This window comes from Balaenoptera ricei, chromosome 4 (genome assembly GCF_028023285.1).
Source record: "Balaenoptera ricei isolate mBalRic1 chromosome 4, mBalRic1.hap2, whole genome shotgun sequence".
Taxonomy (NCBI): Eukaryota; Metazoa; Chordata; class Mammalia; order Artiodactyla; family Balaenopteridae; genus Balaenoptera; species Balaenoptera ricei.
Genome location: NC_082642.1, coordinates 151295522 through 151323207, shown reverse-complemented (window position 1 = coordinate 151323207; position 27686 = coordinate 151295522). Strand labels below are relative to the sequence as shown.

At 50.4% G+C, this 27686-nt stretch overlaps 1 protein-coding gene across 3 annotated transcripts in view; it reads left to right on the top strand.

Moving 5' to 3' along the window:
* RUNX1 (RUNX family transcription factor 1) overlaps positions 1-27686 on the top strand; it is an 88786-nt gene that overhangs the window by 48193 nt on the left and 12907 nt on the right. For 2 of the 3 annotated variants that reach the window (XM_059922288.1, XM_059922287.1), the window contains exon 4: positions 1653-1844. The exons of the other annotated variant lie outside the window; for it this stretch is intronic. In XM_059922288.1, the coding sequence (XP_059778271.1) occupies positions 1653-1844 (192 nt within the window). The remainder of the gene's footprint in view (positions 1-1652; positions 1845-27686) is intronic. 3 annotated transcript variants of the gene reach the window in all.

Genomic DNA, 27686 nt, shown 5'->3' with positions numbered 1-27686 from the left:
CCATGGCCTTTCGCCCACAAGGCCGGTGCTTAAAATACTCAGCGGGTAAGAGGCCTCTCACATGTGTGCTGGACCCACGTGACTCAGGCTGCCTGTGTTCAGACTGAGTACTGTGGGCTGTGGGGCTGAATCAGAGTCCAGATTTGCCTTGGTGACACATGAAAAGAGGGAGTGTTGCATTTGAACTACACAAATATTATGCTTAAGTATTTTTCCTCATCTCGGAGCCAAACAGGTCTTGTTCATGATAAAATCACTGCAATATAGTGCGTCCTTTTTCTGGTCTGGAATTTGAGACAGTGTCAACTGTGCCATGGGGCCTGGCAGCAGGAAGAAACGGCAAACCACGGAGATTTGGAACCATAATACAAGTTATAAAATTTAATTTTATAATCGTAGCCAGCGGGAGCTGGGCTAAAATATACGTCTCCCACCCCGACTCCCACGCTGGGCTGGGGGGCGTGGAATCAAGGGATCCTCTTTGTCACTGAGGACTGGGTCGGGTGTGCGAAAGGGCACTAGCGTGTGGCAGCAAGGAGGCTGCTTCTCCAATCTTGGTTTGAGGCCACTTGACAATCCGGCGAGGGTTTTGTGAAATTGGTCAATGACTCTTTCTTCGAACCATCCTGGTTCAAAGTAAGGAGGAGCGGGAGGGCAGCCTCTCTGAAAGAGGAATGAATCCGCCGAGCCCCCCTGTGGCTACATCAGTACCTGGGAGCCTCAGCTCTGCTTGACAAGCCTGAGTCTCTGGTGTAAAGACATTTTGATGAAGGATTAAGGCCCAACCCCCCTGGCCCTTCTTGAGTGAATGGCCTCTGCCCGCTGCATCCTGGTGACAGTGATTTGGACCAGGAGCAAGGCGAGGACACTTGCTGTCTCTACAGATGCTGAGGGGCCCAACTCCCCACCTTGGATCCCTGAGCCCCCTGGGGAAGCTCGTCCAACCTGCTGGCGGCTCCCTCTGGGCTCCAGTGGGCCCGGCCTGCTGGGAGTCTTGGACTGGACAAGGCCGAAGCTGGGGAAGTGGCTTCAGGGAGGAAAGGATGCTCAGGCAAAGCTTGTTAGCGGAGGAGAGGGGCCACCCGTGCCCTGCACTTAACAGGAAATCTGGCCTCCCAGGGCTGTGGGCTTGCAGCCACACCTCGCTTCCTGTTAGAAGGGGCGCGCCTCTAAGCTCCAGGGCCCACATGGCTGCCTCTGAAACCTGCCCGGGGTTGGGTGTGCAGCTGGGGCAGCTGTTCCGATGCCACTGGCAGGGCTCCTTTCCTGGCCAAGTGCCAACAGCGAATGCCCCTTCTCTCCGTGCCGCCACCACCACTGCCACCAAGCCCCGCGTGCCCGCCGCGTCCCGCCCAGTGGAGATGGGCGCAGAGGGTTGGGGTGGGTGCGGGGGCCCAGTCTGGGGGGAGGACCCAGCGGCCAGTGTGAAAGAAGGGGCCCCAGTCTGCCATGGGGACAGCGGCCCTGAATCCCCACACCCCACCCGCCCCCACCTCCGGGAGCAGCTAAACGTGCAGATCTCCAGCAGATCCACGCTGGGGGTGAGGGGAGAGGGAGGGGAAAGACGAGAAAAGCCCGAGTTTTAGCAAATCCACGGTACCTTTTCTGATCTCTTGCCTCCCTCTCCCCTCCCCACCCCCTCCCCGCAATAGGACATCGTCAGAAACTAGATGATCAGACCAAGCCCGGGAGCTTGTCCTTTTCCGAGCGGCTCAGTGAACTGGAGCAGCTGCGGCGCACGGCCATGAGGGTCAGCCCACACCATCCGGCCCCTACACCCAACCCTCGGGCCTCCTTGAACCACTCCACTGCCTTTAACCCTCAGCCTCAGAGTCAGATGCAGGGTAAGTACCCGGACGGACGGAGCCCGCTTCCCGCCTCCCCCTCGGGCAGAACCCACCCAGGCCAACTGTGGCTCTTTCTCCACACTCAGAAACGGCTGGTCCCCGGACCAGCAGCCTGGGAGCTTGTTAGCGGCAGAGTCTCGGGCCCGCCCCAGACCCACTGAGTCTGATCTGCATGGTAACAAGATCCCCAGATTGAAAGGCACTGCTACAGAGGGTACAGAGAGGATATGGACAGATGTGTATCACTGTGTAGATCAGATCTCGAATTTTTTAAGCGTTAGCTTTGGCTAGGTTATTTTCTTACCTCCTTGGCTTGAAGACACACACACACACACACACACACATACATCAGGCCAGGTGAAGGTCAGGATGTTTCAAGTTCTTACTGATTATTTGAGGGGTTTGTATTTAATATACGTCCTTTTGCAAATGTAAAGAAATAGGAGGAGTGTCTGGACGCCATCCCATCAAGGGTATTCATTGCAATTCATAAATCTGCAATCAATAAAGAAGGCGGGTTATCCCCCCTCCCACCGTGGGGTTAGCTGGCAATTGCAAAAACACTGTAAAATACCATAATTGCATAAAACCCACTGTGCCAAATTAGATAATACACAGAGTTCATTTACACTGTAGAAAGCACTGACGTCAATGATTATTTGCTCTGTGATACCATGTCAAATTTCCGAAAGGCAGTCGTTTTCTCGGTGCTGTGCAGGACACAGCTGTGTACGATAGGGTCACAGTAAGATTCCTTTCTCAAAGGGTCAGGCTTGTTTAACTCGAAGGAAGAGATAAGCAACACATCTGGGGGAAAGGGCAGGTGGCCAGCAAGGGGAGCGCTCCTTGCCCTTCTGGGACAGCAGAAATTAGCTTTCCCGGGTGTTTTCTCTGTTTGAGTTGTATTGCGAGATGTGCAAGCATCCTAAGTCCTTTAGGGTTTCCGGGCCCGTAGCTTTCTTTTGGGGTTAGCACATGTGGGGCTCTTAAAGGCACGCCCACCCTCTTCCTCAGAGCCCGATGGCCCATGCCATTCACTCTCACAGTCATGATTCTGGGGGGAAGTTTTTTTTATTTGCAGGGGAAATTCCCAGAGAACTCCTCCCATAAGATACTATGCAGACAGCTGTTAAGTGGCCTCTCTGTAGATTAGCCCTTTTGTGGACAACAGAAACCTCAGCTTGATTTTGGGGGGGTGCCTCTCATCTACAGTTTCATCTTAGGTGTATTTAAGAAGAGGTCCCATGAAACCATTGGTTTCCTGGTGCTTAATCATTGCATACTTATTCAAAATATACATAATGATTTTTTTTTTAATTCCAAAATGCAAGTGTGTATGAGAAATTAGATGAAATGGCACATTAAGTGAGAGAGATGGGCTTGAGGGGAAAATGCCACTTGTCTTCTAAATAGAATAAAATTCTCCAGGGGATGGCTGGATCTTGTGTTTAGGGCCATTTACATTCATTTATGTCATCTTCAGGATTCCATTTGTAACATCTAAGAGGAGACTTCTGTGCTCTTATTCTCTCATGACATAACTGGCCATTTCTACTACGAGGTTAATAAAGGGATTTGCCTTTTTCTACTGCTATTGGAACTAAAAATAGTAAGCATTTGGAAAGGCAATGGAAAATTCAACCACATGGGGGCAAGTGGAAATCGTCACCATGAATTCGGCTTGGTTTCAGTTTTGGTGAAGAGTGAATCAGATCTGATTTTCCTCCTGGTCAGATATATACTCTCTTTACCAAAAAGAAAACGGCAGGGTGGGGTGTTGAATTCTTGTCCTCAGCAGCCAGCAGCTCTAAGGCAGAGGCATTGCCATGGACGGGCATTCCTCAGCTCTTTGGAATACTGTACGCTTAGCAGAGTATCAGGTTTAACCCCGTTTCTTGTTCCTTTTAAAAACTTTTTACTTCTGCAACATCTAAGTAATAATAACTTGCTTTTAGAGTGCCCTGGAGGCTTAGTTGCTACTCGAGAGAATGTGTTAACTACATCGCTGACGTTCTTTCCTTCCAAAATATGATTTGCCGTTCAGGGTGTCACTTGTAAAATTGTAGGAACAATTTTTAAAAATAAGTATCTGGGAGATTTTCATGTAAATCTACTTTTCCTTATTCTTTCTTTTTTCCATAAGAAAATGCTTTTTTACCTTCGTCCTGTTTTGAGTAGACCCTTGGGATTTTTTTCTCCCTGAAGTTAGAAAGTTAACAAGGATAACAGTAAAGTCTCTTTCAGCCAGAACCTTCATTTTGTTCTTGATGGACAGGAAAATGGTTATTTTCCCAGCTTAGCGCTAGAGCTTCTATATTATATTTAAGAAGATGCTTTATATAAAAATTCAGCATGTGTTTATGGCTCGCTTTGAAATGGCAGCAGTAGTTGGAAGAAAAACATCCCAAAAGTAGTCAGAGCAGTTTTACAGCAGTGCCATACCAATGTGGATGTTTTCAGCCCGGCGGAATTGTCGGCAGTTACGGGCTCGGAGAGATCATGAGTTGATAGGCTGATACACCCTGTCTTGCTAGGACTTCATCAGAGGGTCATGCCTGGCCCTTTAACTCCTTCAGTACGAAATCACAGATACAGAATAATGCCTCTATTTATCTAGAATGAGATGGGCTTGAGAATCACTCAAAATAGACATCTCAAATGATCTGAAGCAGGGTGCAGATGGAAAAGGGGGCCAGGTTGCCATGCCACCAAACCACTGTTTATTTGTTGAGGTTTCAGCTATAAAAGGGCTGAGGTTAATTTCAACTTCCTACTTTACCAGGTCTTTAAAATTGAACAGAAAGCCATTTTGTCGTGGCTACACGTTTAAGCAAGTCAGGACATCATCATGAACTTCTACAGCCGAGTTTTAGAATTCTTTTATAGTCACGGGAAAGAAAACTCACACATGTCCTTTTCAAAGATGGACCAGGGCGGAATCTAGACCAACAGGGCACTGCTGCCGGTTCAGCCATACCTCCCCCTTAGAGGTGGCTTCAGGCAACCCGAGCCAGTCATTTTAAGAATTTGACTCCTGATTTACCAAAGATGATGAACCACATTTAAGCTACGTAACTCCCTCCTTTCTGGGAAAATGGAGATGGGGTGAAATCTACTGGTGCAGAAAACTGTCAAAACCATAGAAACTAAGAGGCCAAGTTTTGTTCTTGTGTGTGTTGCCGTCAACATCGAGACACGAGGTTTAACTCTTTAATTGGAACAGTTATGACATATTTTGAAACAAGTCAGACCTTTTGTGTACATTGTGTTATACCTACAATCCTGTGGTGTGGTTCATAGACAGAGAAACTGAACCTCAGAGGTTAACAACTGCCCAGATCTCCAAGGTTGGAAGTGAAGGACTTGGACTCAAACGCAGACCTTTCTGGCTCCAAAGCCAGTCCTGGTGGGTGGCAGTTTCTCCCCGGCTCCCACTCTTGGATCAAGGATCAATTAGACACAGGGTTGACCAGTGTCAAGTAAAATCCCAATCACCAAAGGGGAGACAGGAGCAGTGCTGGGCTGGTCATTCACTCGGCAGGCCTGTAAAGACTGTGTTCTATTATCATTAGGTGTTGATAATAATAACTTTAGGGCTGGACTCTGTGGTGGGCATCTGAATAAATTCTCTCCTTTGGAGATGTGTGCATTTGTTTTTAAAGATGGGGAGAAAAGAGAACTGAACTCAGGATAATGACTCTCTAAGCATGAGTGAAGGAAGGATGCGTGGGCAGCGAGAGAGCTTCCCAGCCACTCTGTTTACTTTATTGGGGTAACTGCCTGGCCTTCTTGCGTGAAAGAGTCTCGCTTGTGGGGTCCATTGGGACCAAGGCCTTCTTTTTTTTTTTTTTTTAAATGGACGTTTATTAAGTTAAAGTTTAGAAATTTCTAAATGAAAAAAGGTATTAGGGATTACTAAATAAGCATGAACAGGTTTTGTGGAGTGCTTACACTGTTTAGCAGGGGTCCTCAACCCCCAGGCCAACCAAGGCTTTCTTAACCTCCAAACTCCGGCAAGATCTGATCAGCCTGCAGGAGTGTGGGTGCCTTGCTCTAAGACTTCTGTATGTCCAGAGGGGCCCTGACCTCTTAAATCACCTCCTGAATTTTAGTATTCCGAATGATTTTGTTTTGCTAGTGAGTTACCCTACAAGTTAAAGTTACTTTGGATACACCATTTTCTGGTGCCTGTTTTCTGTGTAGCTTTTTGAGATACTGAATCTCAGCTGTACCAGATTACTTATGTCAATCTTTATCAGCTGGATTGACGAAAGAAAACAAAAAACAAAAAAAGAACCTTTTCACTTTTCTGTAGGAGGAGAGATAAATGCCCTTTCCAGCCTCAGGGGTAAAATATCAAAATGCACAACATCTCTTCCCTTCCCTTTCCTCTTTCTCTGTCTCTCTCTCTCCTTCTTCTCCCTTCTAGCAATTCTGGAAGTTCAAAAACAAAGTGGGTGGGAGGGCAGGGGTGGGAGCTGTTGGAATACCTTGGAGGTAGAGGCTACTATCAGTCAAACACCGGACATTCTTCTGCGTAAATCTACAAATGGTCATGGTTACACAAAGCAAAATATTCAGGGTGTTAGAAATCAGCTTACAAGACATGCTGTGAACATGAAAAGGGAGTGATCTAAAAATAACTCTTATCTAGGTATAGGAGAGTTTGAGAGCCTTTCAAGGTCTACGACATCAGAATCTTACACGGAAAACAAGCCTGAATCGGGTGTTCCCATGAATAAATAAAAATAAATAAATGTAAGAAGGAAGGGGGGCAGGGAAGAGAGGAAAAACAGTGGAATGAACTCAAAATGAAGAGCTCTCGCGTGGGCTGTAAGCGGGTTGGTGGGCGCTGCCGCCGCATGCCCCCTCCTCCTCACCAGTGGAGGTTACAAGTTATTAGAACTAGAGGAACTGAGAACTCAGTTACTGTTTTGCGTCTTCTGGGCTGATGCCACATAAAGAAAGTTTAAGGAAAGCTTGAAAAGCTCCTGCTAATCAGTTGCATCGTAGACATTTAAAAGATGGGGATGGAGGATGGGGAGAAAGCTAAGTCTTCGTTTTTTTCCTTTAAAAAAGGCCCTCGGGCCTTGGCTTCCTGGTCCGCCTGTGGCCTTTGTTGAGTCTGATCTGGCTGCAGCGTGTCCGCTGCCCTTGCTTTCCACCCGCTGCCTGGAGTGACTTACGGAGCGGTGCTCAGAATGGCGACCAGCCTTACGTTTCCTCCGCGCTCTATTTATGGACGGCACGGTCACCAACACAGAACTCCCTTGAACAGCGCTGCCCCGATGCCTGTGATGTATTTACAAGCACCTCTCAGCTAAGTACTTAATAAACCAGCCCTTCAAAGGAGCCGCCAACCTGGTGAGCTGTCAGCACCCTAGTAATCATAAACCACATTTTCGCGGGACCGCGTTTTCAGACCAAGTGTTTTCATGGATGTCGTTCAAGGTGATCAGACCATGCTTTCCGGAGCATGTTAATGCCTGTGGACATCTTTCCTAATTAGAGTAATGAAGGGTTCATTTTAGGGCTTGATCCTAATGATAAAATATTCCTTCCGTGGATTTGATACCTTCTGAAATGTTCCCTTGTTCTTGTGATCTATGGGCCAGCACACGCTCAACACACACACACACACACTCACACGCACACTCACAAATGCACAAAGGTTTTGTTCAGAAGAATAAGTTTTTAACAAAGCTGTAGTTGGAGCACTTATTTGATGTCAGTGGTACAGCAGCAGGAAGGATAAGCTGAAAATCTCTTGTCCAAGAAAGATTGCAGAGTCTGGTGGCTAAGAATGAGGGCTCAACAGGCAGACCACCTTGGCCCAAAACTGGCCTCCACCACGTATTACTGTAGGACTTTTGGCTAGTTACTTAACCTCTTAAAGCCTCAGTTTCCCCATCTGCAGAATGGGAGTAATAATTATACTTGGAGATCCTAGAACCACTGTGAAAGGTGAAGCAGTAGGCATGAGAGCCAGCCCATGGGTAACACTTAGTAACTGTGGGCTGTTATGATCAGTAGCACCAAACCATGTCTCTCAGTTTCCTGTGATTGCTATAACAAATTGCCACACACTCGGTGGCTTAAAACAATAGAAATTTATTCTCTTCCAGTTCTGGAGGCCGGGATCCAAAATCAAGGTGCCATACTCCCTTTGAAGTTCCCAGGGAAGGATCCTTTCTTGTCTCTCGCAACCTCTGGTGGCTCCTAGTGTCCCTTGGCTTGTGGCTGCATCACTCCAATCTTCGCCTCCATCTTCGCATGGCCTCTTTCTCTGTGTCACCTCCCCCTCTGTCTCTAAAGACACTTGTGATTGGAATTAGGCGCCCTCTAGATAACCCAGATGATCTCATCTTGAGATCCTTCACTTAATTACATCTGCAAAGACCCTTTTTCCAAATCAGGTCACGTTCACAGTTCCGTGGGTCAGAACGTGGACATACCTTTGCAGGGCCACCATTCTACCCATTACACCGAGGTGGAATGGATACAGGGTATCAGGTGAGTCCAGAGATCACTCTCCCTTGTCCACTCCCCCAGAACAGATACGATGGGCAGGTAACTGTGAACTCAGTGTCCTATGCCACCCATAATCAAGCACATCTTCCAGCTACTCTCACTTCAGGCCATCATTTACTGGAACTCAGTATCATGGTACTTTTACTTTCCAGCCACGAGAATGTATGTTTTTTTTTTCTACATGAGATCAGATATTTCTTAACATTTTCTAGACACCTATGCTGATGGAATCAGAGGGCCCAGCAGTTAATAGAGAAAAGAGATTCTCCCCTGTGTCATGGCAGCCATGAAAAGCAGGAGGCCTGGGTGCCTCTTGCCCTGGCCCCCAAAAGCTCATGACATCGCGGCTGGGAGAAAGCACAGGGACAGAAGATGACACGGGGACCACAGCCAGCCAGTTGGGTGGGACTCAAGAATGTGATCGCCTGGAGCTCAGCATATCACTGTTGTTTTGAACAAGCTGCCTTGTTAAAAATGGCTTTATTGCGAGGCACTGGTGGCCAGAAACCCATTGCGAAAGGCTGGTGATTCACTTTGCATATCTCATAATCCCACATTTACAAATCACCCGAAGATAGCCTTTCACATTTGGATATTTAAAAACAAAACTTTGACTGTGGCCGTGAAGTAGTATCAAAGTTTACCAAAAGTTTGTACCAAGAGAGGGGCAAACAATATACGCTGATAAGGAGAAAAAAAAAAGGCTCTGGTGAGAAAACTACCCGTTGTGTTTTCTTGTCAGTTGTAGTTCTCCAAAGGGAGCTGGTTTTCCTCATTTGCATTATTTTTCCTCACATCATGGAACAGAAATGCAGGCCCACTGTAATTCAGTTATTTTAGTGCCCTTTAAAATTCAACATGTATGATTTAAATAATGCTGAGGAACTGTAATTACGTCTATCTTCCCTTACTTCCCTCTGCCCCTCAGAGCACTGCAGCCTGACTCTTAGGGGGAAAATGTAGAGAGGCAGGGGGGTTATCAACTGTTCAGAGCCACCGCAGTGTATATTTGTATTATATTTTCACATTTTACTTGCCAAGCTTTAGCCCTACATGAGCTTTCCTTTTCTTTATTGGAGTATAATTGCTTTACAGTGGTGTGTTAGTTTCTGCTTTATAGCAAAGTGAATCAGCTATACATATACATATATCCCCATATCTCTTCCCTCTTGCATCTCCCTCCAACCCTCCCTATCCCACCCCTCTAGGTGGTCACAGAGCACCGAGCTGATCTCCCTGTGCTATGCGGCTGCTTCCCACTAGCTAGCTATTTTACATTTGGTAGTGTATATATGTCCATGCCACACTCTCACTTCGTCCCAGCTTCCCCTTCCGCCTCCCCATGTCCTCAAGTCCATTCTCTACGGAGCCCTACATGAGCTTTCTTATTATTGAACAATTGCTTTCAAAGCCCTAGAACAGCTCAGTTGTTATGGAGATTAAAGATCCGGATTGCAAAACTCCTGTAAATAAAATCTTCACTGACAAACCCAGTTTCCTAGCATAGACTTTTCTTCCATAATCTCCTTCTGGCAGAACATTTGATGTTTTCATACTAGAGATTCAGTTACCAGCCACAGTAAATAAAACAAAATAATAATAATTTTAAAAAAAATAGTATAGAACGCACCCTAAAAACAAACATTGGCCAATCATGTTTATTTTCTGTTTCTTTGGGCACTCCTGACAATTGATAGGGGGGGCGGGGGGGAAGGAATGTACCACTTCTTATCCAGTTGATTTTTGATTATTAAGCTATGGAAAGTCTTCAGATTGAGTGTTAGCTAATTCAGGCTCTCCCAAATGGCATGGAATATAACATTTATTGTTTAAAAGAAATGAACATGTTTCAAGGGAAAACAGAACCGCGGCACCAAGCCCCCGAATGAGCCATGGGTAGGAGAGAGAATCATTGGGCAGAAAAGATAGTGCTTTCCTCCAGACTCAGGCTCAAGGGCCCACCGTGATTTCACACCACCTAAGGGTCAGGTTTGGGGATAAGAACATTCCAAGTATCATTTCAAGATTGTCAAAACATCCTCCAGTTGCAATCAGTAGCAAGAGTCAACTGTCCCTTTTGTAAAGTTGATTCTCCTTCTTAAGATGGGACCCCCTGCTTTCCCACCTGGGGGAAGTGTGAACAAGAGGGCGGAGGAGGTAGTGGGGGACTCTGATCTGTGCATCTCAGGTCACTTAACAGCTCGGGAAACCTGAGCATTAAAACACTCGCCACCACGGGCTGAAATAGGGCTTATTTCTGCACACCATTGGTCCTTCCACCCAGTGTCACTGGATCTGAGCCTCCAGAAGTCGACGTTATCAAGTCTGGCTAACAAGATTTGGGTCCTTCTGGGAGCATGATGGAGGGTGCGCTATGGTCCTTCCGCCCTGGCGTCTGGGTGTCACCACCCAGGCGTCGTAAGAGCAGAGCGTCCCTAGGGAAGGCATGTGAGGAAGGTCTCTGAGGAGCCCAGGGGAGTCAGCACTACTCTGGGTGTCAGCAGCTCACCCATCTGGGGCAGTGAAGTCTCCCAGATCCGTAACTTGCTGGTTCCTGCTGCAGAAGAAGTCCCCTTTGCCCTACAGCTCTATGCGCGCAACCTGAGCATCCCAAGGCCAGATCGAGACCGAGGGAGCTTATGCTATGCGTCTTGGGAAGGGCTACACACATACACTTGCTTGGCAGGTTTCAAAAGAATATCTCGGGGTAAAAAGGGAGGAAGAAATAATCCGACTAGTGATTGCGCTTCTTGGAGTCGTCGGTCATACAAGGAAGAGAGCATGATTGTTCTATTACGTCTCCTGGGGTTATGTCACTGTTGCGGCCACTCATGCATGCTCCATTAGTGCATCTCTCTGTCCATATCAGATGGCAAATTATATAATGATAAAGTTATTAAAATATCTGTAAAAGTCAGCACAAGCTCAAGGGCTCGACTTGGCATCTCTGCCCATTAAGTGGTTTATTTGGACTGTTCCTCTCAGGGTCTGTTAATCTTCATCCGTACTTTGTTGTAAATTGCCTGCTATGTGGAACCACCGTCGTTGCCTGAGTTTTAAGCGGTGCTTCTGTTGGTCATCCAACAGGGCTGCGATCTTTGGGATGAATGCAGAAGCTTTTGAAATGTGCAGATCTTTCCCCCCCGCCCCCAGGTTTGAAACTGCAGTGTATGTCTGTGATCGGGTCTATACCTGGGTTGTTATTGGAGCCGGGGCCACCGCAGAATGACGAGGACATTGCCTGGTTCTCACATTTACTAAAGGCAGTAACAAAACAATTATGGCTCACACTTCTGGAATGACTGATATTGTTGGTTCCTTTAATCCCCACCACTAGCCACCCACGAGGTGCGTGGCACGGTCCTGAGGGTCCTGCCTGCTGTGCTCACTCAGGTGCTGGCAGGCACGTGAGGCCCAGGCCCTCACCGATCATGAAAGTCATTAACAAGGTGGCCCTAACTCTAATAGGCTGTAATTCTGCGGCTCTCAGGGATTAACGGCTAACATTCTCAGGAAGCCAGTAGAGATGTCCCAGAGCCTCCCACTCTGCCCCCTGATTAAGAGGCCCCCCTTTCTTTTTTCTGGAAATATTTTTGCTGTGTGATTGGGCTTTCTGAGCCACCATATGTTGCTAAATGGGAGAAGCCATTGCCCAGATGTGGCTCTGTTTAATATGATTTTCCACAAATTACAAAGCATGACTTTAAAATTGAATTAGTGCAAAATTACGGATGGCCAGTTCAGGTGGAAGGGAGAGGAAATCTTGTTATTCTTATTCCAGAATCTCTTCCCGATTTCCTCATTTGATACTTTCACGCCTTGCAGGGAGGGCCGTGGGCGGAGACGCCTTAGAGAGTCTATAAGGAATTGCTCTTATTTTTCAAACTTTCTCCCTGGTCGCTCACGGGAGCGCTCAGCGGGCTGCAGAAGTCAAGGTGGAACGCCAGTCCTTCTGTCCATCCATCCCATCAGTCGGGATGGAGCTGTTCCTCCCACCTTAGCATCAGAAGGGAATCAGAAAAAACATGGGAACCCCCAGAATGCAGTACATGAGGAAAGCAGAATCTGGATCCACAGATTAACGCTAAGATCTATGTGGGTATAAATAATGGGAATTCAAATCCCTGGTTGGCCACTTCCCAATTAGGTGACCTTGCAAGAATTACTTTAGTCCTCTGCACCGCTGTTCCCCATCTGTAAAACAGGCACGGTGATGATGGTACCCAGCTCACGGGAGAGTTGTGAGGATGAAATGAGTTCATATGCACGAAGCACTGGACGCCTGGCATGTGGTATTTACCCTCACTGCCTCACGAACTCATCACAGGGATTGAGATATACTTTTGTCAAGTCTTTACGTAGAGCACGGTACACTTTAAACACTCAGTAAGTGGTCAGTGTTACGCTTTTTACTATTATTGCTATTGCTGTGCTCTTGTTGGTGGCGTTGGTGCCTCACCAGGGAGTTGCACTTCCGTCCTCTCCTATGAGCCACACAGCGGCTCTGTGATAATGACCTTCCGTGTCCCCTTACTTCCAGGAGTGATGATAGCCCGGGGGCAGACAAGGGCAGGGTGGTCTTCTTGTCGTCTTTGTTCAAGTTCAGTTTCCTTGGGTAAATTAACAGGAGAGCACATGCCCACTTCTCCACAGGGTCAAATGCAAATGGAAAACTTATAGTTGAAAGGGACCTTAAATGTCTTTCTGGAAGCCCTTTATTTCACTCATGAGGTGCTGAGGCCCAGGAAGCATCAGTGATTGGCCCACTTGGAGGAGGACCTGAACTCCCAAGTCCTGGGGCTCCTGGTCCAGTGCCCGCCCTACTGGCCTGCTGTCTCTCTGCCTGCGGGGCGGGGGGGGGGCACAGAACGTGGGCTCTGCTGTCAGTACAGAGGGCACATTAGGACGTTTACTCCTGCTCTGCCTCTCCCTATCTTTCTCGACGAGATGGTGGATCCCCACGGTTCGATTCGGTATCACGTGCTTGTGTCTCCATCCTTTCAATGTTGAATTTCATACTGAAGCGGTAGGGTTTTTTTTTTCAAAGGCAAGGCTAGAACACCTGTCTCAAGGCCACCCTCTGTCCTTCTCAGCCCCGCCAAGCGTCCCCAACCCTACTCCGGGGTGGGGCGGGGGGAGACGGCCGCAGGGAGGCTGACAGGACACTCCCTGTGCACAGGGCCCACGTGGGCAGCAGCCAGGGGTGACCCCTGCCCTGTCCCCTTACTTGCATGAGTCAGGCACATTCAGAGGATGTGGAAGTTCAGCCTCTAAGGCATTTTGAACGAACCATCTACAAAAGGAGTTCTTTGAACCGCGTTTCACCCTCCTGTGTGATCTGAAGTAAATGCCTCCCCCGTGCTGATTCCGCCCCCAGGCCCAGGCCTTGAAAGCCTGCTTGCAGCCTAGGCCAGCGGGCAGAAGCAGGCCAGCAAACAGGTGTGGGGTGAGTCGGGCCAGGGCCGCAGCCGCAGCTGCGGGAGCGAGGCGCGGGGTGTCGGGGCCTCCGGCTGAGTGACAGTCCCCCTCGTCCCAGGTCAGGATGCTGTCAAGTCCATGCCATTCACTCCCTGAATGGTGCAGGGCAGTGAGAGCCAGGGCGCCCGGCCAGACCCCAGCATCCCCGCGGTGGCCACGCCCTTGCTGGTGAACTCAGGGTCAAGGGCACGAATGCCCGGGCCAGAGCCACCCAGGACTGTGGCAGGAATCCCACGAGCGGAGACCAGATGCCTTTCTCCCTGAGGTGCTGCACTGATGGGTGGCTTCCGGGCTCCCTTCCTTGGCTGAGATCCCGTGACTCCGTAGTGGCCTCTCCTAGATGAAACTTAATTCAGGGTCGACAGGAGACACGGGGCCCTGAGGCCCTGCACTGACTAGCAGCGCGGACCTGTCATCTCCTTCTCACCTCCCACATGGCGCTGGGCTCTCGGAGCATCCTGACCACCTGCCCCGAGGCCTGGAGCTCTGGGTTTTGAGGATCACACACTCCTAAGGAACAGATAAGAGGAGAAGGCCAATGCCGGGCCTTTTCTTGCTCCAAGAAACTGATCCACTCAGAAACAGAGCATTCAGTGGAGTTGTACATTTTCTCCCAAGGGTGATGATTTCCTCTGAGTTAGGCAGTTCTTACAATGACTCTGAACTTCTGACCACTGGAGATGAGTGAATCAGAGATAGACCAGAATGAGATGGCCAGCCGCCTCATTAGATGGAGAAAGTTGGAAGCCCAGAGAGGTTAAGTGACTTGCTGAAGGTCACACAGACGGCACCTGTATTGGAGGGCTCGGCTTCCCTCTGCCCGTCCTGCCCAGCTTGAACACATTCTTAGTGTTTGGAGAGAGCAAGGCGAAGCTTCCCGAGCAGTCCCTGCAAAACAGCACTTAGGGAGAAAAAGGGGCCGTTGGAACAAGATAGGGCAAACACCAGGATGCCTCTGCACGCTGCTCCACCCAGCTTCTCATCTTTATATTACCAAAAAAAAAAAGTCTCAAATAACCCAAACAGGCAGGGTCTGATCTGCAGACAGTCTGCAGGCATCCGCCCAAGAAACTGCCGGTCGGCGGGTCCATCCTCCTCTGATTTACGCTGTGTGTGTTAAGCCTTAAAGTGTTGAGACTCTGGCTGGCTGCACTGGTATTACTGGAGGGTTGGTGCATGTTTTCGGCTCACAGACCTGGCTCTGGGACTGGAGGTGTTGGCCCCGAGTCAAGTCCGATCTCACACCTGTCTGAGACAATGCGGGCCTTGTTAGACGCATCTCCAGCCCAGGCAGCTCGCGCTGCTTACTTTTCACATTCAGAACGGGGAGGGGTTGGGGGGGTCTGGGGGCCCGGGAGAAGCCGAGGCGAACCTGGGACACGCTGGGGTCGCCGCCTCCCTTGCCCTCTCCTCCCTCCTCCCCTCGCCCCCATCTTATAAATCTTTCCTTATTTTTTGGAAACTAAAAAGACAAATAAACAATACCAACAGTAGCCCTCTTATGAAAGAGAATTTCCTACTGCAAAACAAGGAGCTCGGGGCCTGCTGGAGAATAAATTCAGTCATCGCGCGGGTTGAGCAAGGCAGTGGGAAGCCGGGTGCCTAGGGCTAGGTGTACGGCTCCTGCGAGCGGGGCTGACACTTGAACTCTTCCCACGCCGATGGGGTCTTCTCTTCCTGGTTTTCCCTTCCATTGCTGACGTGTCAGTGACTGGAGTAGAAAGCAGAAGGGGACTTCGTCTTTAGCTCTGTCCTTATCCACTGACGAAACAGGAAACTGTTCTGTCCCAATTCAACCCTCCTGTCCCTTGTCGTCAACAGAGAGGACAGAGCCAGCCACCAGCACTAAGTCTGCGGACCCTTTGCAAATCCAGTTCTCCCGAGACCCTGACTTGAGGCGACCACTGGGCAGGACCCCTTCTGGGTCCGGGTTGGCACCCCTCAAGGCCAGCGGCTCTGAATGCTCATTAGTTGGTCAAAGCCATCCTGAAATGGCTTTCTTTTCATAGGGATGCATGATGTGGAGGTCCGTAGGGCGACGGCCCAGAAAGGCGTTTCCCAGAGTTATAAAACCCCCCCTTCCTGCAAGCCCTGCCAGTGGGGAGCCAAGGCAGGAGCACCTCGTGATTCCTCTCCTGCGGAGCTGTCGTGTCTTGGGGGCTCCGGTGGCCAACCCCTCCCAGCCTCCCGCTCAGTTAGCAAGGCCCTTCCCTGAGCTGGGAGGCGTGTGGGCACCAGCGCTCCCTCTGTTCGGCTTGTTTGCCAGCAAGAAACAAGCAGCCCCATCCTCCTAACCTGCAAGCTACTGTGTCAGCACTAAGGCCCACTGCTGTCTCGTTACCTCAGCCTCGGAGACACAGCAGGGGAGATCTGAGACCTAGGACTTAACCGAGGGGACGTGTGTGCCCCGGCCATTTTCTTAGCATAAATCACTTTTAACTGGTATCTATATATATATATATATCAGCCAATGTCCCCAGAGGGACCAAAGGACAACTTTTCAGGGGCAGCAGAGCGAGGCATGTAAACAGCAATGAGTGACAGAAAATCTGGGGATGTCTGGCTCCCCTCCAACCCGGGTTTGGACCCTGTGCAGTGGGAGGTGGCATCACTGCTGAGACCTTGGCCTTCAGGGAGGCCGGGATCGCATGGCCAGCCTCCCCTCAGGCTCCTCCTAAAGCCCATCTAAGCATGTCACCTGTGGAGGAACGTGGCGGAGGAAGCAGATGGCCACGTCTGATGGCCACAGGGGGCCTGGTCCAGAAGTAAAAGAGTACCTTTGCCACTGATTTCCTAGCTCCCCCTCCAGCCGAGGCCCTGCCTTCTCTGGGTCATGAGGTGCTCCTCCCTGACCCTGCCGTGCTCTGAAATGACCGAAAGGCAAGCAGACGTGCCGAAGGGAAGCTGGGGCCCCGACGCTGTGAGCAGCTGTCTTTTTACCTGCCTGTTCTTCTGGGCTCTGAGCACCTGTGGCCAGCCCTGCCCACCTGCTTTGGTCCATGCCGGCGGCCCACCCAGAAAGCCCCTACCCCTCACCCCCTCCACCTCCCCAATCCTGCCCCATCTCCTTCAGGACATCTTCGTCCCCACCAAGGACCAAACGGAACCCCCTTCTCTACTCCTGGACCCGTCTATTGGGACCTCTCACTTTGCCTTCTCCCCTCCCCATACGTTGTCCCTTGTTACTGGATAGGGTGAAGGTTTGCTGCTTCTCCAACCGTCATGGGCTCCCGGAAGCGAGCGCCTAAGATATCCCTCCGTGCTGCGCGATCATCGAAACCTCAAAACCCACCAGAGGGATGCCTCGTAGATGGTCAACACGGCACCCCACCGACCTGCCCCCCCTCCTCCCCATCCGGAATCACAGTTTTCCGAGGATGACAAGTTCTCCTAGAAGTTCCAGGCAGGCAGGAACACTCTCGCCCACGTCTCCAGACCCCACGACCCTGGTCCGGATCTCCAGGGAAAGGGTTCAGGGGAAGTCATTGAGGAAGCATGTTCCCTGCTTTCAGGATTTGCAGGTTTTAATCCCAATTTCAAAATCTCCTGCCCCAAATTTCCTCCCAAAGCACCATGTCTCGGTACTTTTGCTTCTTGCTTTCGTGATTTGCCCTTTCTCCGCTTCCCAGAGCCCGGCTGGGAGCCTGGGGGAGGGAGCCCAGCTGGGCCTACCGGGGTGACAGCACACCTACCCCTCCCTGGGGCCTTTCTCTCCACTTTTGTGACAAAGAGGAAATTGGGAAGTCTCTATGCTTCTTAATCTTCTGCCCCCGTTCGTTACCTTCTACAGCTTCCGTTAACTAGAGAGCTACCCTTTCCCTTTTGCTGTCCCTGCCCCATCCAAGCCAAACTCTCTCCTGCCTTCCTTGCCATCATTCAGCTCCTGAGACAGCTCACCCGGGCCTGTCATTCAAATGCCTGAACCTGGGCTCACGTGTTTAATTACAGATTTGAACCCCGAAGTTGGACTAAGCTGCTTGTCCACTGCTTCCTCCTAAGGCCATCCCCCCACCTCCCTGCCATCCCCCCCCCCCCGGTGCCTGCATTCTGCCCCCTTCCCCGCCGTGTTCAGGTGTCCCTGTGTCGCCTCCTTCCCCAGAAGCGTCCCTAGATTCCTCTGGGTTCCAGCACTTTTCAAATCCATCCTTCCAAGTTCACTCTTTATCTTGCTTGCCCATCTTATCTTCCCACCCCTGATCACAGCCTCTTGCCCAAACTGACCCACTGACCGGCCTCAGGGCCTCGGGTCCCCAAACACTGAAAGCTTTCACTGCCGCCACCTTGACGGCTTCACTCTGTGCCTAACAGGACTACAGAAGTCCAGTTAATCCCCTACCCCCAGACCCCTTCTCGTGGTCACATGATAGTTTTCAGCTGGTGGACGAAGGACCACGCCAACCCATCCGTGTTGGCCCCGCTGGTCTCCATCTGAACAAAGTGCTGGAATGCGGAACAGCAGCAGGAGAGACATTTGCCACCCTCCTTATCAATCTTCCTTCCGCTTTTGTCTCCTCTCCCTTGGTCCCTCAGTTCCAATAGAGGGGAAAGTACTTTGGATGTGTTGTTGAGGCTGGTTTGCTATTTTTTTCAAGGATGGCAGGAAGTTCTTGTTTATTGGAAAGCTTGTTCGTTTCCAAAGACGTTACAGAGCCAAGCAACTAGCTATAGGATGATTTCTCGCTGCCTTTTTTCGGGGTGGTACACAATACCAAAAACTAAGCCAATGGGAGAGAGTCAGTGAACACAAAGGGAGATGTTATAATAGGCTTTTGTTGGTACTTGCATTTTCTTGTTGAAAAACACAGTAAAGACCCTGAGGTGCTGAGGTGTGGACAGAAGCCTGATGTTATCGGGCCCCTAGAAATCCTGCCTGGAGTCCAGTGGCAGGCAGGATCGAGAACTCGAAAAGACGGAGGCAACGGGTCTTGCTCAGTACAAACGGTGCTTTTAGTCTGTCGTAAACAGCCTGTGCCCCAGGGCTCAAATCCTTCAAAAGTTTGCCTAGGTAATTGCATTTCATTGCCGTCTGGCATGTGCTCGTCTGTCTAATCTGGACGTTCAGACAGCCAGGCCAAAGCTTGCGAGACTGCAGGAGAACGAGCCCGTGAATTTAATCCACTTGAAAGACAGACTAATACAACTGCGCCTAACTCATTATTTTAAGTGATGTGAGCAGAAGAGGGTATGGCACTTTCCATAAAAGGGTTTAAAATCAGCACGTTGGTTGCAGCCACTTGGCAGTTGAAGGCTATTAGAAGAAAAGGCAGAACCAGGGTGACAGTGTGACCCTGCCTCCCGCCTCTTGCGACCCCCCCCCGAAAATACAGCCGGGGGGTGGGGGGCGCGGGAATGGTCCCCTCCCTCCCTCCCTCCCTCCCTAATTTTGAGTTGCATTACTCATGAATTCACAGCAACAGATATCAACTTTTATTTGAGATTTGGGGTTGTTTGGGCTCAGTTTCAGGATGGAAAGGAGACATAAATGGAGTAAGGGCTTCCCAGCCAGCCCCACAAAGCTCAGAATCCCAGGTCTGTTAGCAGGAAAAGGTACCCCTCCCCAGCCTCCAAACGGCACTGTACTTGGAGATTACTTCTCTCTGTGTGTGTGTGTGTGTGTGTGTGTGTGTGTGTGTGTGTTTCTTTTTTGAAGCTTAGACCAGTTTCTTCGTTTCGTCAGTATACGGTAACTAGGTTTGAGGGGGAGATGGCTTCAATCATCATATAGTAAAAGCAGCACTCTACAAGCAACCAGAAAGCCTGTCCCTGCCCTGTCACTAACCTGCCGTGGGGAACAAGAGGGAGTCATCTCACCTCGCCACACTTTGGCTTTCTCCAACATGGGGCTGGCTCGAAAAGTCTCTGAGGTTGCTTTCTGCTCTATCATTCCATGAGATGTTGGAATGAAACCTTAGAAATGTTGACAGTGATTTGCATCATTATCTGGTTACATGTGACTCATGCCCGGGTAGCTCAGGAGAGGCAAGCGCTAGCCTGTCCCTTCCCAGGTGGCAAAGCCGACGGTCAGCTCAGGAGCGATCTTGTCAGTTGTTTACACGTGCGGCTCACCCGGGGCTCGGCATGCCAGCTCTGAGACTGGGTGCCAGGCCGTGAGACTGTGAGAAAGCGGCCGTCCCAAACCCTGGCATGGGGACAGAGTCCTGGCCGCAGCATGACGGCAGACGGATGGCCACCCCTGGGTTCCCAGAAGGGCTCCAGAAGGTGCCCGCCACACCCCTTATCTCTTAACACCCCTCAGTTTCACTTGTACTCGGCCCAGGGCACGTGCTGCATTAAATTTCTCTGAGTCTGGGGGCACCTCTGGAAGTCACAGCGTCCGGCTTTGTCATCATGGTTTGACACTGGGGTTGCACATGCCTACCCTGGGCTGGGTTTCCCTAAGGCGCCGCTGGCATTTGTGGCCGGATCATCCCTGCTGTTGGGGGCCCGTCCTGTGCACTGGGTGATGTTTAATAGCAACCCACCCCTGGCCTCCAGCCACGAGATGCCAGTAACATCCCCTTACCCCAGTGGCAACAAGCAAAAACATCTGCAGACAGCGTCCAGTGTCCCCTGAAGGAGAAACCGCCCTTGTTGAGACCCATCTGGGAAATTCACAAGGGTTCAGTCGGTCCACACAGGATGTCAATGTCGGTCACAAATGGCAGCCCCTTGGGCCTCTATCCTCATCAGCAAATCAGTGCTGACTCTTGACTTCTGCAGGCTGCTAGGATCCCTGTTCTCCGGGGTCGTCCCTATTGCTGAGCAAGAGTTTCTAATTGTCTGCTCTCTCAAACTAAGCTTTTAATTTTAAAAAAGCCTTCATTTTAGTCCAAGTCACTAAAAACCTACTGCTTCTCTGAGAAAGCCTTCCTTGACCTTGTAAATCAAAGCGGTTCTCTGGAGGGAGGTTTCCCACTGCTGGGCTCACAGTATCATCTTTCCCAGGGTGACCTCATCTATTAAAGTATGAAGGTTGTATTTGAAATGCCATTTACTTTCTCTGAGTCAGTACATGAAGCTGTGGATCTTTAGATCATCAGAGGTCTGCTTATTACCAAGAGTTTTGTGTGTGTGTGTGTGTGTGTGTGTGTGTGTGTGTGCACGCGCCCGTTTTTAAATCGAGGTCTGTGTTGGAGTTTAAAAGAATTCCGGCAGATTTCCATTTGCCTTTCTGAATCAGAGTTTGGGGTGATGTTCCCCTGTGAGTGTAGATTGCCCCCAGATGAATCTGACTTTATTAGCTTGCGTTCTTTGTTCAGAGCACCAGGGATGAGCTTATGAAAGTACACGCGGCTCTTATCTTCAAAGGCCTCCTTGATGCCGCAAAACTCCACCTCAGCAACCTGTGCTATTAATCTGTCGCCGTCCCAATTAGTTCGCGTCAAGGTCAGTTCTTTGGGGTGTGAAAAATGGCTGCAGACTTCGGTGCGCCGATTCCTCTTGTGCGGATCTCGCAGGGAGGTGGGGGGAGGCCGCAGGAGGGGCAGGAGGCACAGGGGAAGCCGATAGCGATCCCCCCAGCTCGCGAGCCAGAGACGCCCCGTTATCCTGGCACAGGAACCCGCCACCCAGCGGCCACGCAGCTGGCCTCTTCCTCCCAGCTGCTCCGACGGCAAATATCCAAGTAGTCACCGATTTTCAAAAAACAGAAGCATAACGGAGCCATTCCTTGGGGGCTTTTTATGTATGGAGAAGCCTTGCGTTTAAGACGTATAGTAAACACTACTCCTCCAAAAAGATGTTCACAAAAAGTGAACCAGAGCTGGCGGTGCTGTAGGGTGTCACGTTCTAGGAATGAAGCAGGACACTGGGCTCAGGACTGCTGGTCCCGCCATCTCCCAACCGAAAAGATGGGAGTCTGCGAATCGCAGCGTCTTCTGTCTCCAGCGTCGGGGGCAAGGGCCCTCCTTACGTGAAGAGAATAGGCTGTCTCAATGTGTCATTACTTCAGGCACAGCAGAGTGGGAGGAGAAAAGGGTCGGGGCCAGCTGGGATGGCAGTGCCCTTTTAGAGGGAGAAATCCATTGCTCTGCACATCCAGAGACCTTCCCAGAGCTTCGTGGACGTGCCGCGTGTTGGGGGTGAAGGGACGGCCAGGAACCATACAGGGCTGGCTGCCCCCTCGAGGCAGGCGCAGCGTGTTCACGCCCCCCGAGAAAGGCTGCTAGAGGGATGCGGACGGGTGATGCCCCCGGGGGTCTGGCCTCCTGGTCCTAATGCTGGGAGTCCCAGGAGCCCGGGCCTGCTGTGCGGGAAAGGAAAACCAGGAGCGTGTGCGTCAGGACGGGGAAGCTGGGACGGGTCAGGACGGGGAAGCTGGGACAGGCCAGTGCGGACAGGTGGGGAGGACAGGAGAACCAGAGGCAGCCGCTGCCTTGGCCGGCGAGCCCGTGTTAGTGGCGTGGCGCTCCAGCTTGGGCGTCACCGCACTTCCCTGGGCAGAACGTTCTTCAGGCTGGGAGTGTGGACAGAAGCTCTTAGAGCGCGAGCGGTTGCCGTTCAACCTGAATCCCAGCCCCGAAGGTGAAGAACCGCGCATCCTCGGTCTCCCAGGCCCAGCTCTCTGGTTTCCGAGCAGCGGCTGGCGGGCGCCTTCCGCAGGGCAGGGTGGCGGGTGCTCCCGCTGAGCGAGGCCGGTGCTCGGCGGGCGGAAGGGCTTGTCTTTGGTTTTGCGGTCTGGGCAGGTGCCGCGGGAATGGTGCTCACATCGATGGTGACATCATGTCTCCCCAGGTGAGAGGCTGAGGGCGTTCTGCACCCCCGGCCGAGGCGGGCCTCGTCCTGGCGGCTCCGTGCGCTGTGCCCGCCCTCCCCCCTCGTATGGGGCACTCGGGCCTGAGGGGCACGGCCTCTTCCTCTGAGGGGACAGGGGAGAGGAGCCTTACTAGGAGCCAGATAGTGCATTAACGACGCTGGAGTCCGGATGCCGTTTCATCCCCCCAAGCCCCTCACAGGTGGGGAAACTGAGTCTCCGAGGGCTTCCGCTACTGGTCTCAGTACAGGGTGAGTGAGGGGCGAGCCACGGCTCAGTCCTCAGCTCTCAGACTCCCAAACCCTGCCCTCGTGCCCTTGTCCAGGCCCTTTCTCCCTGCAGGGCAGCTCGGGGACGAGGTTTCCAAAACTTGGAAATGTTTGCAGCCAACACAAACCAAAGAAGAGTTCAGTGTCTTCTGTGTTCTCGTTCAGCATTCCCTAGACGGTATTTATTGCACTCCCTTTTTCCCCATTCATGAGAGCTCTTCTTCTGGTTTTATTAGAACGCCATGTTTCCGAGTTTGCTGCTTAAAATCAAAGTATCTGGTGTAAAATCCAGTACGGGTGCACTGGGGCACATGCCACATGAGAGCACAAGACACAGAGGCTGCTTGGCTGGGCTTTGAGCCACTCTAAAATTTGTGTGTAGGCTACAGCCTGGAGCTCGAAAGTATGGCGGGATGGATTTGCACCATGACTTTACAACAGATAAATAAATCTCATAATAATAATACAACAGAATTTGTCAAAAGATCCTAACTTTTTACAAACCCGCAGCAGTGCTGAAGTAAAAAGTTTAGCACAGGGCCGGAAGGGGGATGGGGGGCGCTCAGAGGCAGCCGGGCTGCAGGATGGCCTCACGGGCACCTGCTGTGCGCCAGCTGTCCTTACGTGGCGGCCTTCAGAGCTTCCTCCAACACCGACAACTCACGGGGCCGGGGCGGGGCAGGGGCAGTCATCGTACGGCCCCTGAGGTCCCAGTGATGACATCACTCTTTTTTTCTTGCCTGCTGCCACCCTGAGGCATTTCAAGGACCCTGGCAAAGCTTCAGCCCCGTTACTTGATAGGATCTGCCCAAGGGACGGCTGTTACTGTATCTACTTAGTCGGAGAGATGGCTGTTCCCCCCCGCCCCGGGGAGTCCCGTAGGCTCCCCTCCCTCCCACCCCATCGGCACACGGTCTTCGGCGGTCAGTCGGGACCGTAGCTGGGCTCTGACAGTCTCACGCCCTGGGCCACGGAACAAGGCTCTCAAGCCTGCACCGTCCTCTTTAGAGCATGTGCTGCCCTCGGTGGGATGTTCATCAAATTAAGTTTCTTTAGCTATGGGCAGCGCTAGGGGTGCCGTGCCCCTCCCGCTGGTAGCGTCCCGCTTTGAGGCGTCAGTAATTTGGCTCCTATGAGTGAGGGTCCTCATTTCTGCGCCGGGGGCTCGGTCCCAAGCTAGAAGCTGCCTGAGATTTCCCAGCCCTCGACGGGTATCTCTGGCTCATCCCTTTCGGGAACTAGCAAAGGGGGCGAGGGTGCTGGAGAATGAGTGGTTGGGAGCAGAGAGCCATTTTTACCCTCCTCCACGTTTTGAGATTTTTGTTGCAGGAGACAGACATGGAGGAATGGACAGAAATTAGCAGGGTGGTCGTGGAATAATTTGAACATGCCCGTGATGGCCTGGCCTTACCGGAATCTACCCAGCCCATCTGTAGAATCAGTTCAGGCCTGGAAAGTGTGTATGAGGGCGGGGGGACAGAGGTTCAGAAAGTGAGGGTACAGAAAATCTTTACGGGAAGATGTCTGCAATGGATGTTTGTCTGACAAAGTCCAGGGAAATAACTTGTCTGCGAGGGAGGAGAGAGCAGAGACCAGAAGGTGCCTTCCTTTCTTTTGGAACCAAGATCCCTGCACCCTGTGTGACCTGAAGGCCACTCTCCCTCCGACTTAGGGAGTCAGTGCTGGCAGAGAATCAGAGGTGTTATCCAGACCCCCATCTTTTCTAGAAGCCAGTGACTTGTCCCCAAACCCTGCCTCAGAGACAACTGTGCCTGAGTCCAGAGCCTTTTTCCAGACCCGGCTCAGACTGATCTGGCCGAGGGGAGAGGCCTCGTGGCTGGGATTGGACTGTTTCCCCTGGGAACTGTCTGGCAAGTCTAACGAGGAATAGCTCTTTGCATTTACTGAACGCCTTTCATCTGCGGCTCTCAAAGCTGCTCCACAAACAGTAATTAACTCTCACACCTGCAAGGCAGGTGAGTCTGGTTACCCCCATTTTGAGAAATGAAGAAACAAAGGTCTGAGAGGGAAAGGGCTGTGGTGAGCCGCCGGAGTCGGCGGTGGCTCTCGTGTTAGGAACCAGCGATCTGGACTCCCAGCGCCCCGACCACAAAGCCAGGGAGCCTCTCCCGGTCGGGTCCAGAGGATGGGTCCCCAAGGCAGTGAGGGGTAGGGACGTGGCCACACAGCTCCCTTCTGCCCTCCTGCAGGTAGCCTGTCACCTCCTGGGCCCACCGGTCGGCTACGAGGACGGGATCCCTCAAGACCCTAACGGCCTTTAAAACGCAGCCTCCCCAGGCAGGCCTCTGCCCCAGCTTGGTGCTGGATGCTTCCCTTCAGAGTAATTGCTGGAACAGTGAATGCATCCTAGCTGTACATGACTAACCAAGATGTCTTCGGCCAGCACAGACAAACGGTTGGCAGATACCGGAGCTCTTTCACAACTTCTTTTTCCAGGATCCAGAGCTGGTGGGAACTGACTCACGTTAGCAGGGTGTTTCACTGATCGCACCACCAGGCTCGCTAGTGTCTCTGCCTGGGTGCACCACTATTCCGGCTTGTTGTTCTGTGCTACACTTGTACTGCACAGGCCGGAGGAAACAGCGCTTCAGACAGACGGCGGGACTTTCAGGGAAATGCCTCTTTCGTAGCAGAGAAGGACGCAGGCCCTGGGGCCGTGAAAGCTGATATCACATGGTTCTGAAGGTAGCAGCGGAGCATCTGGGGGCACCCTTTTTGTTCACAGGGGAGCCCAGATCTTTCTTCCAGGGGTCCCAGACAGGGAGATGCAAGCCACCACCGGGGCTCGCCCTGACACATCGCCCTGGAAACTGACTCACATCTCTGAGTCCTGAGTCACATCCTGTTGTGTGTTCTCAGGCATCCAAGAGGGCATTACACCAGCTGCCCATGACTGAGGTAAACTTGGAGGGCACCCTGGGAACTGCCCTGCCACCTTCCAAGCTGAAAGGGGGGAAAAAAAACCTCTAGGGAAAAAACCAGAGCCTCCTGGAGGGTTTATATGTTCACCACTTAGGTTTGGCTCTTAAAAACAGACACTGGGGCCCTGACGCATACATAACTTGTCTGGTCTTTGTTTTTAAATGGCTCTGAAAGGTGTCTGAAAGATCAGGTCTGTAAAGATATCAGCCGAATAGCCAAGGAAAGGGCCTTCTAACTCTAACCAACAACAGAACCCATCAACCTTCTCCTGGCCCTGGGCTGAGGAGGGCACCCAGCATGTGTGTGCCTGTGTGCCTTAGGGGACCCAGGTTTTGAGGGTGGGTGTTAAAAAGCCCACAGACGTAGGTACTCAAGAGAACCAGGCGGCGTCTCTGGCCATCCTCTTCTATGGCCCTGCGGGAACATGAGGACAAAGAAGGACATTTTAAACTTTTCAAAGAGCAGCTTTTGGTTTTGTTCATTTTCTGTTGCTTTCTTGTATTCAATTTCTTTGATTTCTACTCTAATTTTTATTTCTTTCCTTCTGCTTGCATTAGGTTTATTTTGCTCTTTTTTTCTCTAGTTTCCTAAGGTGGAAGCTCATTGATTCTGAATCATTCCTCTTTTCTAATATATGCATTAAGATGCTATAAATTTCCCTCTAAGCACTGCTTTCCGCTGCATCCCACAAATTGTGGTGTTGGATTTTCATTCAGTTCAAAATACATTTTAATTTCTCTTGAGACTTCTTATTTGACCCGTGGGTTATTCAGAAGTGTGTTGTTGAAGCTCCAAATATTCGGGGATGTTCCAGCCGTCTTTCTGTCATTGACTTTTTAGTTTAAATCCATGTGGCCTCAGAGTATACTTCGTATGATTTCTGTTCTTTTAATTTTAAGGTGTGTTTTATGGTCTATCTTGGTGGATGTTCCCTGTGAGCTTGAAAAGAACGTGTACTCTGCCATTGTTGGATGGAATTTTCCAAAGATGTTCATTGGGTCAAGCTGGTTGGTAGCACTGTTCGGATGAACTGTGCCCTAATTATCTGCCTGCTTGAGGTATCAATTACTGAAAGAGGACTGTGAAGACTTCAGCTATAACTGTGTATTTTTCTCTTTCTCCCTGTCGTCTTACCAGTTTGTGCCTCATGTCTTTTGACACTCTGTTAGGTGCATACATGTTAAGGATTGTTATGTTTTCTTAGACATAACATTTTTCATCATGTAAGTCCCCTCTTTTTTTTTAATGTATTTTATTGAAGTATAGTTGATTTACAATGTTAATTTCTGCTGTACAGAAAAGTGATTCAGTTATATAAAGACTATATGTATAATGTGTATGTATATATATACATATTATACATATAGTCTTTTTCATGTAATTCCCCTCTTTTTCCCTAAAATTTTTCCTTCTTCTGAAGTCAGTTTTGTATAAAATTAATATAGCTGCTCTGGCTTTCTTCTGATTACTGTTAGCCCAGTCTTTCTCTACCCCTTTACTTTCAACCTGACACTTTAAAGTAGGTTCCTTGTAGACAACATATAGTTTTGTTTTTAATTCACTCTGACAATCTCTGTCTTTCAGTTGGTACATGTATTAGACCATTCATATTTAAAATGATTACTGATATAGTTGGATTAACATCTACCATGTTTGTAACTGTTTTATATTCATCACACCTATTCTTTTCTCCTCTTTTTCTGCCCTCTCTGGTTTTAACTGAGTATTTTATTTGATTCCATTCTGTTTTATCTCTGCTCTTGGTGTATCAGTTATACTTAAAAAAATGTTTTTAGTGGTTGTCCTAGAGTTTGCAAAATACATGTGTAATGAATGTAAGTCACCGTCAGATAACACAAGACCACT